General features: G+C 44.0%; 1 protein-coding gene across 1 annotated transcript in view; it reads left to right on the top strand.

Annotated features, from left to right (window-relative positions):
- Positions 1-17,484, top strand: part of PTH2R (parathyroid hormone 2 receptor) — a 103,215-nt gene that overhangs the window by 45,327 nt on the left and 40,404 nt on the right. Inside the window, exons 6-7 of the mRNA XM_054044581.1 lie at positions 5,371-5,557; positions 6,982-7,135. Coding sequence (XP_053900556.1) covers positions 5,371-5,557; positions 6,982-7,135 — 341 coding nt within the window. The remainder of the gene's footprint in view (positions 1-5,370; positions 5,558-6,981; positions 7,136-17,484) is intronic.

Raw genomic sequence — 17,484 nt, forward strand, 5'->3', positions numbered from 1 at the left:
TAATGATTGCCTTCATTACTGTGTCATCAGCATGAAACCCAGTGCATACTGGGAAGGGACCTCAGGGAGTTAATATTATGCATTAGGGCTCCAGGTGGCGCAGTTACACACATTCTTCCAACTTCTTTTCCATAGCATGTGAGCAAGGTTTAATCTCAGAAGAAATGTTGATATTGTTTTAGTTGCAAGGGTGTGGGTAGAGGAAGCTATTGCAAGCAGCAAGATGTTTGACCTCTGCTAGAATCAGATTTAAAAAACCACTTACATAGGTGCTTCAGGGTCACTTGTGTTCAGGAGAGCTCTTCGGCACATTCATGTGCTTAAGGCCTACTTAAGTCAATAAGAACGCAGTATTGGAGATGGTAGATAATACTGCTCTACAGCCAAAATGCTTCTGAAATAAATGTAGTCAAACTTTACAAATTCTGGGTCACGGAGAACGAAAATGATGCTTAAAATTGTTGATTGGCTCTAGTTTTCAAGATATGCTATTGGGTCAGTATATACAACCCTTGACTTGGGAATGGCGGAGGATAAGTGAGTTATAAAGGGAAGGGATCTCAATTTAAACCAGAAATGACTAAAATACATCTTTCACTGGATCTATGAATAAATCTATGACTGGGTTTGGACAGTACTTGCTTTTTAGGCAAAACAATGAATGATGCAATCTGAAGCTGGTATTGCGTCATACATGATATGAATTGCATCATGTTATTCCTAGAAGTGATGGATGATGCAATCATAACGAAGCTTACATCACTCTGCTGAACAAATTGCCCTATATCAGCTCTAGAAGTCATACAGTGTCATGCTCTCATTTGTTAGTGTTCGATTTTGCAAAGGGACACATTTCTGTTTAGCCAAAGTGAGCAGAGATGCCTCATACTTGTGTGAACAGTGCAGATAACTTCTGCTATGTTTGTGAAGTGACTTTTGCATCACAAAAGCGCAGTATAACCACTATGGTTAAGAGAGCCTATCACCTTTATTTTGGCTGCAAAATTGGAGATCAGGACAAGAGGTGGGCCCCACACATATGCTGCAACACTTGTGCAACAAATCTTCACCAGTGGTTGAACAGGAAAAGGAAATCTATGCCTTTTGCAGTGTCAATGATTTGGAGAGAGCCAACAGATCATACCAGCAATTGTTACTTCTGCGTGGTGCCTCCAGTTGGGAAAGGTGTGTCAAAGAAGAAAAAGTGGACTGTGCATTATCCAAACATTCCATCAGCTATACGCCCAGTACCCCACGGAGAAGGACTGCCGGTTCCTGATGCACCAGAATCATTCTCACTTGAGTCAGACGAGGAAGAGGAAGAGGATGAAACTTCTGGTCCTGAACCATCAATGTCACAGGACCCACATTTTCTCCCATCCTCCTCCTCTGAACCACACCTCATAACACAAGGTGAACTGAATGACCTTGTCAGGGATTTGGAACTACCCAAGAGTAAGGCAGAGCTGTTGGGCTCCAGACTACAGCAGTGGAATCTCCTGGCAGGTGATGTTAGGGTTTCCATGTTCCATGACCGTCAAAAGGATCTTGTCCCATTCTTCTTCATGGAAGGTGATCTTGTAGCCTGCAACAACATCGATGGTGTGGAGACTGTTCATTGATTCATCGAAGACGAGTCTTAAAGCTGTTTTACTGCATAATGTTTTGCCATCAATTCCAGTTGGTCATGCAGTCCATATGAAGGAAACCTATGACAACATGAAACAACTTTTGAGGTGCATAAACTATGACCAACATCAATGGCAGCTTTGTGGCGATTTGAAGGTTGTTGCTCTCTTGCTTGGTCTGCAGACTGGATACACAAAGTACTGCTGTTTTCTCTGCGAATGGGATAGTCGTGCAAGAGATTCCCACTACATCAAGAAAGATTGGCCACTCCGACAGTCATTGGAGCCTGGGAGGAAAAGTGTTCAGCATCCACCACTTGTTGAATCAAGGAAGATTTTGTTACTACCCTTACACATCAAGCTGGGTCTGATGAAGAACTTTGTCAAGGCCATTGACAAAACACAAGCAGCTTTCAAGTACCTCCGTGGAAAATTTCCAAGGTTAAGTGAAGCTAAGATAAAGGAAGGTGTCTTTGTTGGTCCTCAGATTCATGAACTTCTTCGAAATGATGCATTTGACCATGCACTGCGTGGCAAGGAAAAGACGGCATGGAAAGCCTTCCAGTTAGTGGCAATAAATTTTCTCGGCAACAACAAGGCAGACAACTACAGGTTGTTGGTGGAAAACCTCCTCAAGACATACAAAAGCCTTGGTTGCAACATGTCACTAAAGATACATTTTTTGCACTCTCATCTAGATTTTTTTTTTTTTTCCACCGAACTGCGGAGCAGTGAGCGACGAGCACGGCGAGTGATTTCACCAGGACATTGCAACAACAGAGAAACGCTATCAGGGCAAATGGAGCCCATCAATGCTTGCAGACTATTGCTGGACAGTGACAAGAGATGCTCCATTTAATGAATACAAGAGACAAGCCAAGAAGCGCCGAGTAGACACTGAATAGGACTAAACTATGTACATAATAGTTTTTTGCCTTTTGTTTCATAATCCGTTTTATTTATATAACCCTTTTGCTGATTTTTAAAGTGTTACATAAACAGGACAGGTGAAATATTATCATGTAAAGCAACCATAAACACATGAAAAGACCTAGGTTTACAATTTATGATTAAAACTCTACTATCTACACCATATACATAGACATAAAATGTAAAAACTTAAATATCTTAGAAACAGTAGCCAATCAGTTGTTTTAATTGTCATATTTGAATTCAGCACATCAAAATACATAATAAATAGCACATTTTATCTCTGAAGCAGATGACTTCTCAAAAGTTGTAGACCAGTGTAACCAATTGAATGTGAGCTCCTAGTGTGAGTTGGTAGCTGCTGAGTGAATGTGATCCATGTAAGCAGGGGATTATCAGGTCAGAATGGGGAGGTGGTGTTATCGTTCGTGTGTGTGTGTGTGTGTGTGTATAGCATTAATGAGACTATTACTGTCTGGTTCAGGTGTTCATACATCAAAAAGGGTGCTGGAAAATCAGAAAGAGTTCAGAAAAAAACTACAGGGTCTGGAGGACCTGCCTTGTAGTGAGAGTAAAGAGGCTCAATCGGTTTTATTTATTGAAGAACAGGTTGAAAGGTGACTTGATCATGGTTTACAAGAGGAATGGAATTCTGAGGGTAGACAGTTCTTTAATCTATCAGACAAAGGCTTAACAGGACCCAGGGACTGAAAACTGAAGCTAGACAACTTCAGACTAGAAACACGGTGCGTGTTTTTACATTGAGGTCAATTAACCACTGAAACAATTTACCTAGGGACATTGTGGATTTTTCCATCACTGGTAGTCTTTCTGTGAATCTATGAAGTCAATGGTGTCACGCTGTCTGGAGTGGCTCACAGCTCTGAGTGCCAACCTCAAGGCAGACTGTCAGAAAACCGAGCAGACACCCCACACTGGTAGTGGGTTCTATAATTAGATTTGACCAAGCCAGTAACAAATGTGAACTCCTGGATCAGTATACCAGTCTTACCATGGAATCATAGACAGTCCCCTTAGACTCTCCAGTCTATCTTGCCACCCAGACAAACTGGACTTTGTGATAATGGTCACTTAAACCGAAAACCACATCACATCTGGTTGCTCCCAGTCTCAAGAGACCAATCAGTTACCCTAGACAAGTGGTTCTCAAACTTTTGCACTGGTGACACATAGCAAGCCGCTGAGTGTGACCCTCCCCCCCCTTATAAATTAAAAACACGTTCTTATATATTTAACACCATTATAAATGCTGGTGGCAAAGCAGGGTTTGGGGTGGAGGCTGACAGCTTGCAACCCCCCCCTTGTAATAACCTCCTGACCTCCTAAGGGGTCCTGACCCCCAGTTTGAGAACCGCTGCCCTAGATCAATTGGTACTCTAGATCTTACACCAAAGACAACCCTGGTAGCCAATTCTATAGTAAACTAGCTAAAGGCTTATTCGCTAAGAAAAGGAAATGAGAGTTATTGAGAGGTTAAAGCAGATAAAATGTATGCACAAATGAATCACAGTTTTTAATTCTAAATGGTGGCAGTGATGTCATAAACTGCCAGTTTCCCAAAAGCCTTCTCAGGGTACCCAGATTGTCTTTGGGGACCTCGGCTTTTATCTGGTACACTTCTCTGTCAGAGTCCAAACAGTCCAGAGATGAAGGATCTTTCCCTGAATCCATACTTATAGCTTCTTCTCACAGAAAACAAGCTGACAGTGTCACTACCCACATGGGCTTTTCCTTTGATGACTGTGAGTGAGAAATACATTTAGAGTCTTTAACCTCCGGGCATCACACATAATGACCACTTGCTTTGAAATTAGCACTTTTCTGTTCAAGTTCCTCATTTGCATTCCACAAAGCCTCCTTTGCGTTTTAGGGCTTGTTCGATGGGTTATTTAGTTACAGGGGTACACAGAATGGAAATGTTTGCTCCCACATTATAGCAGGATACAGATAAGTGAAAACAATGCAAGTAACATCCCACTAGTTTTCATGCGTTTAAACACCAAATACACTCGTTTACATTTAATAATCACTTTGATCTATACTAATACACAATGAATAGGCTTGGGGCTCTGGCATGAGTTGGCACCTGGTCTGCCAGTGTCACAAACGGGACTTAAGCACATGTTTGATGTTAAGCATTTGCTGGAGGGCTGTCCTGAATAGAGCTGCTTTTCTGAGTTGGGGCCTATGTAATTTAAGGATGCTGTAGTGCAGACTCTAACTACCAAGCATAGTGCATAATATCGTGAACTTCCCCCTTCAATAGCATTATTCACTGTCCAATGCACAATGTTTCCGAGTAAGTGGTTGTACGATTCAGCCCAATTAGTTTCTGTTGCTGTCAGGGTGGCATCGGGCACAAGCTTTCTACTTAGTGTACGAACAACAAGCTGCAGACTGTCAACAGCTGAGATTTGTAGACATTTGCTCATGTGAGGTGTTTCATTTTAAGCCTTATCAAATGATACACCATGCAGGGGTTCTGAAGATTGTGGGCTAGAGTTTCAGACAGAACTCAAAGATAAAGCGAATTTGTATCCTCTGTCCCACAAGAATATTGTAGGTAACTGTCATCGCTAAGTCATCATGCCCTTTTATTTAGTATTTTTGTCCTTCCTAAGAAAAATATAACCGACTCCTTAAAGTATGAAATAGTGACTAAGTCAAGGGATGAGGAAGTATTGAACTTGCCGAGCTTGGCCATAGATTATCCCAGAGCCTACGGCAAAATTTTGCGCTTTTGCTGGCTGAATTCAACAGCCTCTTCTAAATGATCCTTTTCTTCCCATAGGAGGCTGCACTGCACCAGGAATTGCATCCACATGCATCTCTTTGTCTCTTTCATGCTAAGAGCTGCCAGCATCTTTATCAAGGACAAAGTTGTGCATACGCACATAGGCGTCAAAGAACTGGACTCTCTGCTGATGAGTGACCTCCGGAGCGCTGTAGTGGCACCTGCAATTGACAAGTCACAATACGTAAGCACTGACCCTCAGGGAAAACAGTCAGCCTGCTAGTGAACTGTTCTCTGAGTTATGCCCCTTTAGGACAATCTGTATTCCTTCCAGAGTGGCGAGGTATTACAGTGGTGAATCAGGATAAAATATCAAGCTGATCCTGAGGATCGGGCTCTTGAAAATTCAGTATGCAGTGGGCCAAAGTCTCATTTTCTTAAAGTGACTCAAGATCCCGAGGCCTGGCTCCTCAAAGGTATTGATGTCAGTGGAAGTTGGGGGCCTATGAGAATCTGGGCCTCACTGACTGTCAGTGAGACTCTGGCTCCTAGGGCTAGATTTTTAAAGGTATTTATTTAGGTGCTGAAAGGTGAAGATAGGCGCCTGGTGGGATTTTCAAAAGTACATAGGTGCCAGTGGGAATTAGGTGCCGAGGCACGTCTGAAAATCCCACTAGGCCCCTATCTTCATCTTTAGGTGCCTAAATACCTTTAAAATCTTCACTTAAGTGCTTGACACTTTTAAAAATGGGACTTGGATTCCTAAGTCACTTAAGCCAGTGGCTGTCAACCTTTCCAGACTTCTGTGCCCCTTTCAGGAGTCTGATTTGTTTTGCATATCCCCAAGTTTTACCTCCCTTAGAAACTTACAAAATCAGATCTAAAAATACAGAAATGTCACAGCACACTCATTTTTACCATATCATTATAAAATAAACCAATTGGAATACACATTTCAGTGTACAGAGCAGTATTAAACAAGTGACTGCCTATATGAAATTTTACTGACTTTGCTAATGCCTTTTATGTAGCCTGTTATAAAACTAGGCAAATATCTAGACGAGTTAATGTACCCCAGAGACCTCCGCCTACCCCCAGGCGTATACGTATCCCTGGTTGAGCACCTCTGACTGAAGCACCTTTGAAAATTGTTCCCCAGATGTCAATACTTGTCTGCCTGTTTCTCTTGTGAATCCTTCTCTTTGTTAATGGGATCAGACTGACTCACATTTGTTTGGGTAACCATGGCTGGCCTCCTTGCAAAATCTGAGCCACTTGTCATTCTCTGCTCGAGTGAGACCCAGGACTGCATTAGCAGGTCATAATGAAGCTGCCCTAACAGAGGAGCGTGGGTGTGGGAAGCTTGTACAGCTCTCGCCCCCACAATAGCTTTCTCAGAGGGATGCTGTTTGTTCTTCACTTTCACAAGCACTAATGCATCCACAAATGGTCCTTACAAAGCAAGGAGAGCTGTTGACTTAGCACAGCATCAAGTCTTTGTGTAAAGGATGGCCTTGCTGCCTTTAACACGTCTTATTTACAGAGATATGAAAAGTTGTCAGAATAGGAGCCATGTGCAATGGGTTTAGTAGCATAATGGTGATTCTTGGATGGTTGCTGTATCCAGGAATGGTAACCCATTAGCTTTCTGTTTGGGTTCCTTGACAGGTGGGGTGCAAGATTGCGGTTGTGATGTTTATTTACTTCTTGGCCACCAACTACTATTGGATCCTGGTTGAAGGCCTCTACCTGCACAGCCTAATCTTTGTGGCTTTCTTTTCGGATACCAAATACCTGTGGGGCTTCACCTTGATAGGCTGGGGTAAGGTATATGGGACTCTTCTGTTCCTTGCATTTTTTCATCAGGCTTCTCAGAGGGAGAGGATTCTGCTATTTTACTATCCTCATTGCTCTGTTTCATCACATGAGACCCAAACAAACAAAAAAAAAAAGACAGGAAGGACCTATGTCCAGCAATAATCTATTGTCACCAGTAGTTACAGGAAGTTGATTGTGTTGGGCACCACTGGTGAACTCCATCAGGAGGCAGGCACAGCTCTGCCACTGACTTCCTGTACAACCATAGGCAAGTCACTTAACTCCTCTATCTCCTGACTCTGAAATGTGGATAATAATGAAGACTCCCTACCTCCAGGGTTGTTGTGAGGGCAAAGCAAATATGTGAAGTGCTTAATTGCAAGCTAAACATAGTGTGGTGGGGAGCACCTCAGAAAAGCCTCTATATAAATTAAAATAAGAGATAATGGGTCCTCTCCATACTCCAGAGAGAGGTGAATCTCCTGTCTGCAGATTCTTCAGCCATTACATGTGTGTTTGTTCGTGTTGTTAGCTCATTTCATATATCAGTCCACTGGCCGTTATTATCTGTTCAAGAAGGATCTATGAATTTGCAGAGATTAAGCCAAATTCCACTGAGTCCCACCAGTGTAAATCTGCTCCTGTCAATGGTGTTACTCCAGATTTAAACCAGAATTCATCCCTGTGTCCAGAACTGGGGATTGACCACAAGCCTCAGAAAAGAAATGGCAGGAGATTACTTACTGCACTGGGTCTCTTCAACAGCCATCCTCAGGTTGAACTTCTTATGCTAGGATTTGCGTTCTCATAGCCTTGCATTACTCATAGACTTTAAAGCCAGAAGGGACCATCGTGATCATCTAGTCTGACCTCCTGCACGTTGCAAGCCATGAAATCTCACCCACCTACTCTTGTAATAGGCCCATAACCTGTGTCTGTGTTACTGTCGTCCTCAATTCATCATTTAAAGACTTCAAGGTACAGCGAATTCACCATTTATTCTAGTTCATTCCATCAAGTGACCCATTCTACATGCTGCAGAGGAAGGTGAAATTCCCCCCCTGCCCCCAGAGTCTGTCAATCTAACCTGGAGTAAAATTCCTTCCCGACCCCAAATATGGCGATCAGTTAGACCCCAAGCCTGTCGGCAAGACCCACCAGCCAGACACCTGGGAAAGAATTCTCTGTAGTAACACAGAGCTCTCCCCAGCTTGTGCCCCATCTCTGGCCACTGGATATATTTGCTAATAGCAGTCACAGATGGGACATGTGCAATTGTAGGCAGTCTCATCATACCATCCTCTATAAACAGTCACTGCAGTTAAGACCCCTTGTCTGGTTCCTTTTACTTTCACGGTGAAGTGTGTTCTCTGGTCTGTAAAGAGATCTGAGGTTAACTTCATTTTGTATTTCAGTATTTTTAACTTTTCTGAAATGGGGGGAAATGAAGTTAACGCTGGTGAAATTGACAGAGGGGTTGAGGGCGGGGCTCTGAAATGGGAATTCATGAAGGAGAAAAAAGGATATTTAGCAGGCTGAAACTTGTGTTCTCCACAGCTGATCCAAGCCTAAACAGCTCCCCCTTCCTTGTCTTTCTAGTTCTGGGCTCAACTCAGAACCGAACAGTGAAGGTCATTAATCTTTGGAACAGTTTATCTAGTGATGATGTGGATTTTCCAGTACTTGCAGACTCTATCTTTCTATTAGCTGTACGATAGCTCAACCAGACGTTATGGGCTGGATGCAGAAATTACTGGGTGAGGTTCCCTGGCCTCTGTTATGCAGATGGACCACAGTGGTCCCTTCTGGCCTTTAAAAATCTATGAATTGTGTTGCTTGATGGTTCACCACTGACATTTCATCCCTGATGCTAAGTGGTGGTTCTGGCATAAGACACTGTAAATGGAGGCTTCGCTGTAACAAGAACTGCTAGGGGAATGGTATCTGCAGGGAATAGATAAATAAGCACTGCAATGTGAGACAGGTGCAATAAGGTGTCTTTGATTAAATGTTTGCAGTGCAGTAACATGGCTCTAAGGCTTCTCTTTTCATACCAAAGAGAACTGAACGAGAGAGAAAGAGAGACCTTGTTTATACACAGGACCGTTCTTTACTGTCTTCTCAACATCTCCAGGAGAAGTAACTCACTCCATGCCCCTCAGTGGGTCAGCAGTAGTGGGCCTCAAGCCTTTACTCCCTGAGCTAAAAGATCCAGCTCTGTTAGCCAAGGCTGTCGCAGGCTCATCGATGTCTAGATATGGCCCAGCCACCACTACAGGGGACAGGGTATTACATTGAATGGGTGGGTGTTGCATAACATTCTCCCAGCATTACAGTGTTTCTCTCCGTACCCTGGTAGCTCTGCCTCCGATAAGAAAACATTTCACCCACTTCATTTCTGTGCTCAAGGGAGGCAGCTTAGTCCGTGCACTTAGATTGGGGTGTGTCTCAGGACTTGCGGGACAGGGGAATAGAAACGAAATGTTTCTCTGGAGATGCAGGTAATGTCTGCTTTGAAGAGGTTTTCAATCCATCCAGCTAGCTCGATGTTTATATGGCCCTGCATCAGCATGGTATCTGAGTTCCTATGTGAGGACCTGATCCAAAGCCCGCTAAAGTCTATGTAAAGACTGGATCAAGTCCTTAAAAACATAGGGCAAAAATCAGGACTGGTGTAAGTGGGTACAACATCCCGGGTCACAGCCTTCGTTCTGCCCCCATCAAAGAGCTGGAGGAACATGGTGCACCAAGTCTGGGGCTGGTGGAGGGCATGGCCCCGCCCCCAACAGGGGGAAACTGGGAGGCAGATGTACTCAAAGACCATCTGTTTTCTGAGCTGCTCGGGGGCAAAGCGCTTGCTGCTCCATAAACAGGGCTCGTTGCAAAGCAGTGTTTGAGCCACTATTTATTGCCTGGTTTTTAAAATCAATTTCCCTGGTAAAGGAGAAATGGAAAGGAGGGTTACATTACAGGGGGAGAGTTTGGGCTTTTTTATTTATTTTAAAGTATCTAAACACTTCATGAAACACAAAACATCATGAGTTTCTCCCATCTCTGGTTAGTCTCTTAAAGTAGCACAACTCTTTTCAGGAGCAAACAGGCTGCTTTTTCTTGTGAATGAAGAGCGTTCCAGAGGGAAAATATCCTGGGCCAAATTTAGCTCTGGGGCATGCCCACTGAAGTCGTCAGATGAATTTGACACATGGTGTTTAATGTCTCTGTTCATTCAGCGTTAGCACTTGGGAAAGCAGCTCTGTTCGCTAAGTACCCTCCACATCATCTGGTGCTGTAAACAAAAACGTTTCGCTTTCCAGATCTCCTTGGCAGCTTTCAGGGTGCAGCCCTGCTTGCCATCATCTGCCAAAGCGTTGAATTAATCTATTAAGACTCACTGATAGGAGATGTTTGATTGGATATGTCCAGGTTCTTTCCCTCACTCTTACATAGGCTTGTTTATCTACGTGAGCTTGGCCAAATCCTTTAACCTCTTGTGCCGGCTTCACTACATCAAAACACATTAGGTGTAATACTCATTAACTCACCGGGGCTCTGTGTGGTGTAATACGTTATTGTGTGAGCCTTTGAGATGTCTGGATGGAAGGTACTTTAGAAACATAGGCTAAGATTTTCAAAGGATCCTAAGAGAGTTAAGTATCAGAGGGGTAGCAGTGTTAGTCTGAATCTGTAAAAAGCAACAAAGGGTCCTGTGGCACCTTTGAGACTAACAGAAGTCTGTTAGTCTCAAAGGTGCCACAGGACCTTCTGTTGCTTTCTAAGAGAGTTGGACACCCCAGCCCCCCTGGAATGTTCAGGGCTACATTTTGATTGTTTCAAAGGCTAGAAGCCAGATTTTTAAAGGTCTGGAAAGCTATCAGGTTTTATTTACAGCAGCAGATGATGTGGAGGGTAATTAGAGAGCAGAGCTGCTTTCCCAAGTGCTAATGCTGAATGAACAAAGACATTAAGCATGATGTGTCAAATTCATCTTATGACTTCAATGGGCCTACCGAGAGCTAAATTTGGTGTCTAACTCCCTTGAAATACCTTTAGAAATCTAGCCCATAGTCCCTAGGGCAGTGGCAATCTTACCATGGAGAATAAAGATGGGCTGAAGGTGGATTCGATATGGAGATCTCCTAGCACATTTCTCCTTATCATAGCTTTTCATTTTGAAAATGTGGAGTCTCTCGTGATTTAAAAAAAAAAAAAAATCTTCTAGTATTTGGGGATTATTAGTTTCAAGCTACTTTTCACTCTTCCTGCTGAGTTCAGTAGTCCTTTCGTATAGACTTGCAGCCTGCCTCTGCAGAGGGAGGGATGCGGTGATCAAATAGGCCTTTTCAATCACCAACCGGTATGATACCATTACCGACCGCCTTTCTGTAAATTACTTCCTCCTCAGTCACTGCTTGCTTTGCGGGGGCCTTTTATCTGCATATTTGCTTTGCATGGCAGTGGGTGCTTCAGCCACCACTGCCAGGGTCTTGCTGATAATTCAACATCTGTATGTTCCGATCATGATGATATTCAAATCTCAATTGGCAGCTCAAGAAAAAGAAAGTACTGAAGAGAGGAGCACACAACACTCACTGGTTTCCATGCCAACGCTGCGTTCTGCATGCTCATTTACTGTTATATTTATTTAATTTTTTTCTAAACTAACATATTTTTGATAAAGTACATCGCAGCCGCTTCCCACACGCCAATTCCAAGAATGGCTTCTAAAATAGTTTGCTTAGGATCGCTATAAACAGTCCATACAAAACGTATTGAATCGAGCTGAACAAAAATTGGAATTTCTGTCCCATGGGAAATTCAGGTGTTTCAATATGTGTTTTTCAATTTGGAAATGGTGAAACATTTTTGTTTCAGCATTTTTGATCGCAGGTAAGTGGTTTTTTTTTTTTTTTTTTCTGTATTTCTGAATCAAAACACTAAAGCTCTGGTTTGTTGAACTGACCTGAAATGATTCATTCCGTGGCAGTTAAGTATTAAACTGCTTCTTCCTAGGGTGCTGTATTGCCTGACAGGACACGTGGTTCAGCTACTTGTTGCCCCCATTTTCTAGTGTGGGCTGGGCTCTCTGGCCAGACTACATCTCCCATGATGCACCTGGGGCATGTGACTCCCATAATGCATCACACAGCTTGTTCAGAGGAGACACCAAATTTAACCATGTAACTACTTTTTTAGGGCTTGGGATGTAGGGACTAAGCAGTCAGGTGGGCATGGGTAAAGGAGAGGCTGAGGGTATATGCCAAGTACTGCTCTGAGATAACTACTGTATTCAAGATAGTAGGTTGATCCGAGGGCAGACTTAGGGCCTGATTGTCCTCCTGCTCATGCTGTTCTAAGAGGAGTAACTCCTCTGAGGTCAATCTGTGTAAAGCTGGTATAAATGAGACCCCAAGCGATTTTTATTCAACTCTTCATTCCAGGCCACCATTTTTGGTTAATTGGTTAGAGCCCATATTCCCTGTCTTTCATGTGTGATCAACTGCCATGCTGCAGCATAAATCAGCCCTATGGGTGTTCACCGTGTGACCACGAAAGTGGCATGTGTGTAGCCAGACTCCTGTGCTTTGTAGATTCCTTGCAAGTTTATGCACAACCCAGTGAATGTTAGGGTAAAATGTCATGCTCCCTGATGCACACCAGCTGTGGTGCTCAAGGGATTATATACAGTTATATGAGCGAATGGTAGGAATGCTTGAGATCAATGCAGTTTGTTCCTTCCATGCTTTCCCCCTTCCCACTTTCCCTCATGAAACTGGACAGGTGATCCAGCCTATTTATCATCCTGGCTCTCCGTCCTCATTCCTTTCTTGACAAGCTGGCCAAGGTGAGCTCCACCGCCAAGTGTTTCATTCTGTAAGAACTGCCCTGGTGATTTAAACACTGTTCCTCTCTGGCCTCAGCGCGTCCACTCTCCGGCGGATACTCCAGCAGAAGGTAAACACCTCACAGAGTGCATCATTCACATAGGAGCCCACTTAATAATATGCATCAAAAAGCAAGGAGACATTAAAACTTTATTCAAGCCTGTGCTACTCAGCTGATACCGTACGTCAGGAGAGGGGAACAAAGAATAAGGGCTGACACAAGAATTTTTAGGGTTTTTTAATTTTTTTTCTAAAAAAGAACATGAATTCGCAAAACATTTTGATGTTGCTGAATCTGTGGATTTTTTTGCTGCAAAAGCTTCAGTTGAAAAATTTCACCAAGCTCTAATAGTAATATGAGCATCTCTGTGTGCTGAGTCATCTGAAGTGAAAGAGTTCATACATTCCTCCAGTGCTGTGATTTATTCGCTTCATTAGAGTGGAGTGTGGGCTTGGCTCCTGGCTATTTTTCTTGGTTTATTATTCACATCCACTCCACCCTTCTCAGTTGTCTTTTTAAGGCCGGTCCATCTAAAACAGGCTTGAGACACACTTGTTCATGGTATGATCATAGCATATGTGTTTGTGGTGACAGGGAGGTCGTCACTTAATCCCTGTGTCTTGGTTAGTGTCGCAGTTCAGAGCCACTGTACTGTGTATTTCCCCTTGCTGGTCTACCAAGGCCAGCCACTCTAGGCTCACTGCTCCTTAGCTATCGTCTTTCTTGTGTAGAGACCCACATCTCTCTCCTTCCTATGATTGGGGGTTTTCCAGCCTGCGTAGTTCCCAGCCAACACTCTGATATTCCCAGCAAGCCAGACTGCCTAAACAGGCCAGCGTCTGCATGCTGCTTTCTTTCTAGGGGCTATGAAGAGCTGTAATTTCCAGCAGTTATGAATTATCACACAGTTCTTTCTAAGCAAGCACATTAATTCTTACGGTGAAAGCACTACAGAGAAAACAGATTAAATAAAAGACCCTACAGGCATGCTAATAAGCATACCAGAAATCAGCCCAACTCCAGTCTTGAGATCTGGTGGGAGTCAGTCCTTCAAACCCCACCAAAGGTTTTTTTTTTTCTGTGGTGACCGTTTCATAACAGCCTTAGCTCAGAACTCGCAGCCCCGTGGAAGAGGTTAGTCTTTCCTTTATACGGCTTGGGCCTTTTGATCTTGAGATTCCAGGAACAGATAATCAGTAGACAAAGGTCCTCTGCTCCAGGCATAGCTTGAAAAGGCAGGGTTTTTGCATTACCAGAAGTGGGGAATTAGCATTAACCTCTCCTTAGTGTTTTTCCCAGGAAGTCCACGTCACATGTATTGTCCCCAAAATCTATTCTTGTTTGGCATATTTCAGTGTGGTCCTTTGGTCATCTGGGCCTTACGTCACATCTCCCCTGTAGCCTGATTGATTATTGCAACACACACTTGTCACAGATAAGAGGTTCTTTATTCAGACAGCTGCTTAGAGTTAATTAAGAAGATGAAATTGGCGAAAAACACAGAGAAACTCTGAGGTTTAGTTAATACAAACAAATGTTATTGAAATCCTAGAGAAATTAATATATACAAGTATAATTTAAGTACAATAAAGTGGTTTCCTGTATTGTTCATCCTTGCAATCTAAGGTTATACATACGTACAACCTTCTGGAGATGAAGAAGTCAGTGAAGCACATCAGACAGTTGGTCCTGATTCGGTTTACAACATTGTGGGGACCTAATGAACCCACATTTAGAGAACTAGACCGGATCTTTTATACTCCTCTTTTATGTAAAAATCCAGCTATACGAATACATCTAGTCTCCTTCCGTGACCATAATAGTTTATACTTGTCCATCATCCATATGTAGCATTCTGGGTATCCATAATTAATCTTCCAATAATTAATATTGTTCATCAAGAATTTAACCATTCCTATACGTCAGTGCGATCTAATTACCTGTCTGCCTGGTTACCATGTTGCCAAATGCCCCCAACCACCTAAATGTAGAATTACTTTTGCAATACTGCAGCGTACCTGTACTATTGTGGTCTTTTGCTTATCTCTCAGAAGGGGAGCGCAGAATTCAGGAGCTGGGGTTCAGTTCTCAGGCCTGCATCATTTAAAACTCAGACTTAACATCACTAAAACAAGCTAGGCTGCACAGTAATAAAAAAGGTCCTAACCATAGCAACACCTAATAATCCCAATTATTCTCTCACGCTATTGAGATTGTTGATTAGGAGGAGCAGCCCCAACCATGATTTGGGATTCATCTCTGGCCGCTGCAGGACTCCTTGATGCCTGCAGGGACCAATCTTTTTCCTCGTACAACTTTAATTGATTAGCGTGATTAGCGTCACATTTTGGTCATTACCCATATCATGCAAGAATTGATTGTATGCGTCCATTATAATTCCTTTTATTTGGAAGGGAATGGTTTGCCATATTTGATGTTTTGGCAATTTCTTGTTGTGTCTAGTCATCGCTTTGAAAGGTGATTAAATGGTTGAAAATGCAGGGGTTGCTCTAAGAGCTATTAAAATTATGGTAATTAAAATGTGGTAATTTTTTCATGGGTACTTACTGCCTTTCTAAACGTCAGTTTGATGGTTTGATTTGTTTGTTCCACCAGATGACTGTGGGTGGAGTGGGATGTGGAATTGTTGCTATGCATTTCTAACAGTGGTAAAGAATTTCAAAGACCGTTCCCCCAAAGTGGCTTTCTTGGTCGAATTCTATCCTTGTTGGGAGTCCCCAGCAAGAGAGAACCTGTTCTTCCAAAGCCTTGGCACCTTGACTGTTTGGAAGCAGTATTGCTTTTTAAGGAAAAGGCTTTTACCTGCTGAGAGAGAGGGGTTCCATAAATGACCAGTTTCCTTTTATAAAATTCTTAGATTCGTAACTAGGTCTTTTTGAGAGATCAGTAGAGAACTGACCCAGAAACGTGTGAGAGCATGACCACATCATGCACCCTGGGGCCATCTCTTTGCCAATGCAGCACATTGTGGGGTTGCTGCCCAGCTTTAATAAGCTGAACAACCTATAATTAACCACCACAAGCACCTTAGTATATCAATCACCGGTTAATCCAGAGTGGAGCACTCAAGATCTGGTCCAGGTCTACGGTCACCAACCCCATGTTCTTCTTCGAGTGCTTGCTCATGTCCATTCCATATTAGGTGTGTGCTCACCACATGCACCGGTGCCAGAAGTTTTTCCCTTAGCAGTATCCATAGGGGACTGGCTCTGGCACCCTCTGGAGTGGTGTCTGCATGGTACAGTATAAGGGGTGCCACCGGCGCCCCCCTACCCTCAGTTCCTTCTTGCCGCCAGTGATGGTGCTGGAACTGCTGCTGCTTTAGCTAGCTTTTGCTCAGTTCAGTCTCTCTCTCGAACGTTTCTTTGTAAAATAGTTGTATATAGTTTAGTATTTACTCTTGGTATTAGTTCTAAATAGTTGGTTCCGGACGGGACTCAGCCTAGGGACAGGGCATGCCTCAATCCCCAGGCTTTAAACCATGCGATCATTGTAAGCGGCCCATGCCCATCAGCGACCCGCACGTTAGCTATTTAAGGTGCCTAGGAGGAGGACACATAAGTGACAAGTGTTGCATCTGTAGTCATTCAAACCCAGAACGAAAAAGGAGAGAGACCTCGTCTTGGGGCATTCCTGGTGGAGTCGGCGCTGACCCCGGCAACGGAGCAGAGGTCCGAATTGGCCCCGAGCGCTGCAGCGTCGATACGGAGTGCCCCGCCGATGCCATCTACAAGCCAGCACCGATCCCCCTCCCTGGCACCAGCTAAGAAGCATGAGCGTCAAGACCAACCCAGGACGAGATCTTCAGTGTTCAGTGGATCTGCATTGGTAGACCAGTAATCTATGCCTTATGCTGCTTGACCTGTACCAGGAGTCAGTGCTGCTCCCATTGTGGGGAACATGCCTCCAGTGCTCGCCTGCATTTGAGAGGGAGTCTCCGGACCCTGGGCACTGACGGTGGGATTTGAGGCGTGGCTTGCCGGTAACCTGCCGCAGCCCCCAGCATGAGTGTCGAGACCGACCCATCAGGTCTCCAATGTCTTGGCACCAGTCCTGCAACCGATGGGCAAAACGGGGTCACGGGTCACCCACCCGACGGCAACTGTCGCCAAGAGGCGAATTCCTTGATCGGGAAGATTCTATTGACGACCGGCCCACTCTGACTCCTGGTCCTGCTCTAGATCCCGGTACAGGTCAAGCAGCATGAGGTGTAGATTGCTGGTCTACCAATGCAGATCCGCTGAACATTGAAGATCCACGGGGTCCCGTGGGGAGAACTCATCCTCATCCGACAGGTCAGCGTTGAGGCACAGCGGCTGGCACCATGGTGAGGAGGGCCGCTGGGCCAGCCACTCATAGTCACTCCACAGCATCCGTTCCGCTTACAACTCCAGTGCTGAGCAGGAATCCCTGGTAGCAGGACAGGCCCAGGCACCAATGGTACCGTCA

The sequence above is a fragment of the Malaclemys terrapin genome, chromosome 11 (genome assembly GCF_027887155.1).
Source record: "Malaclemys terrapin pileata isolate rMalTer1 chromosome 11, rMalTer1.hap1, whole genome shotgun sequence".
Taxonomy (NCBI): Eukaryota; Metazoa; Chordata; order Testudines; family Emydidae; genus Malaclemys; species Malaclemys terrapin.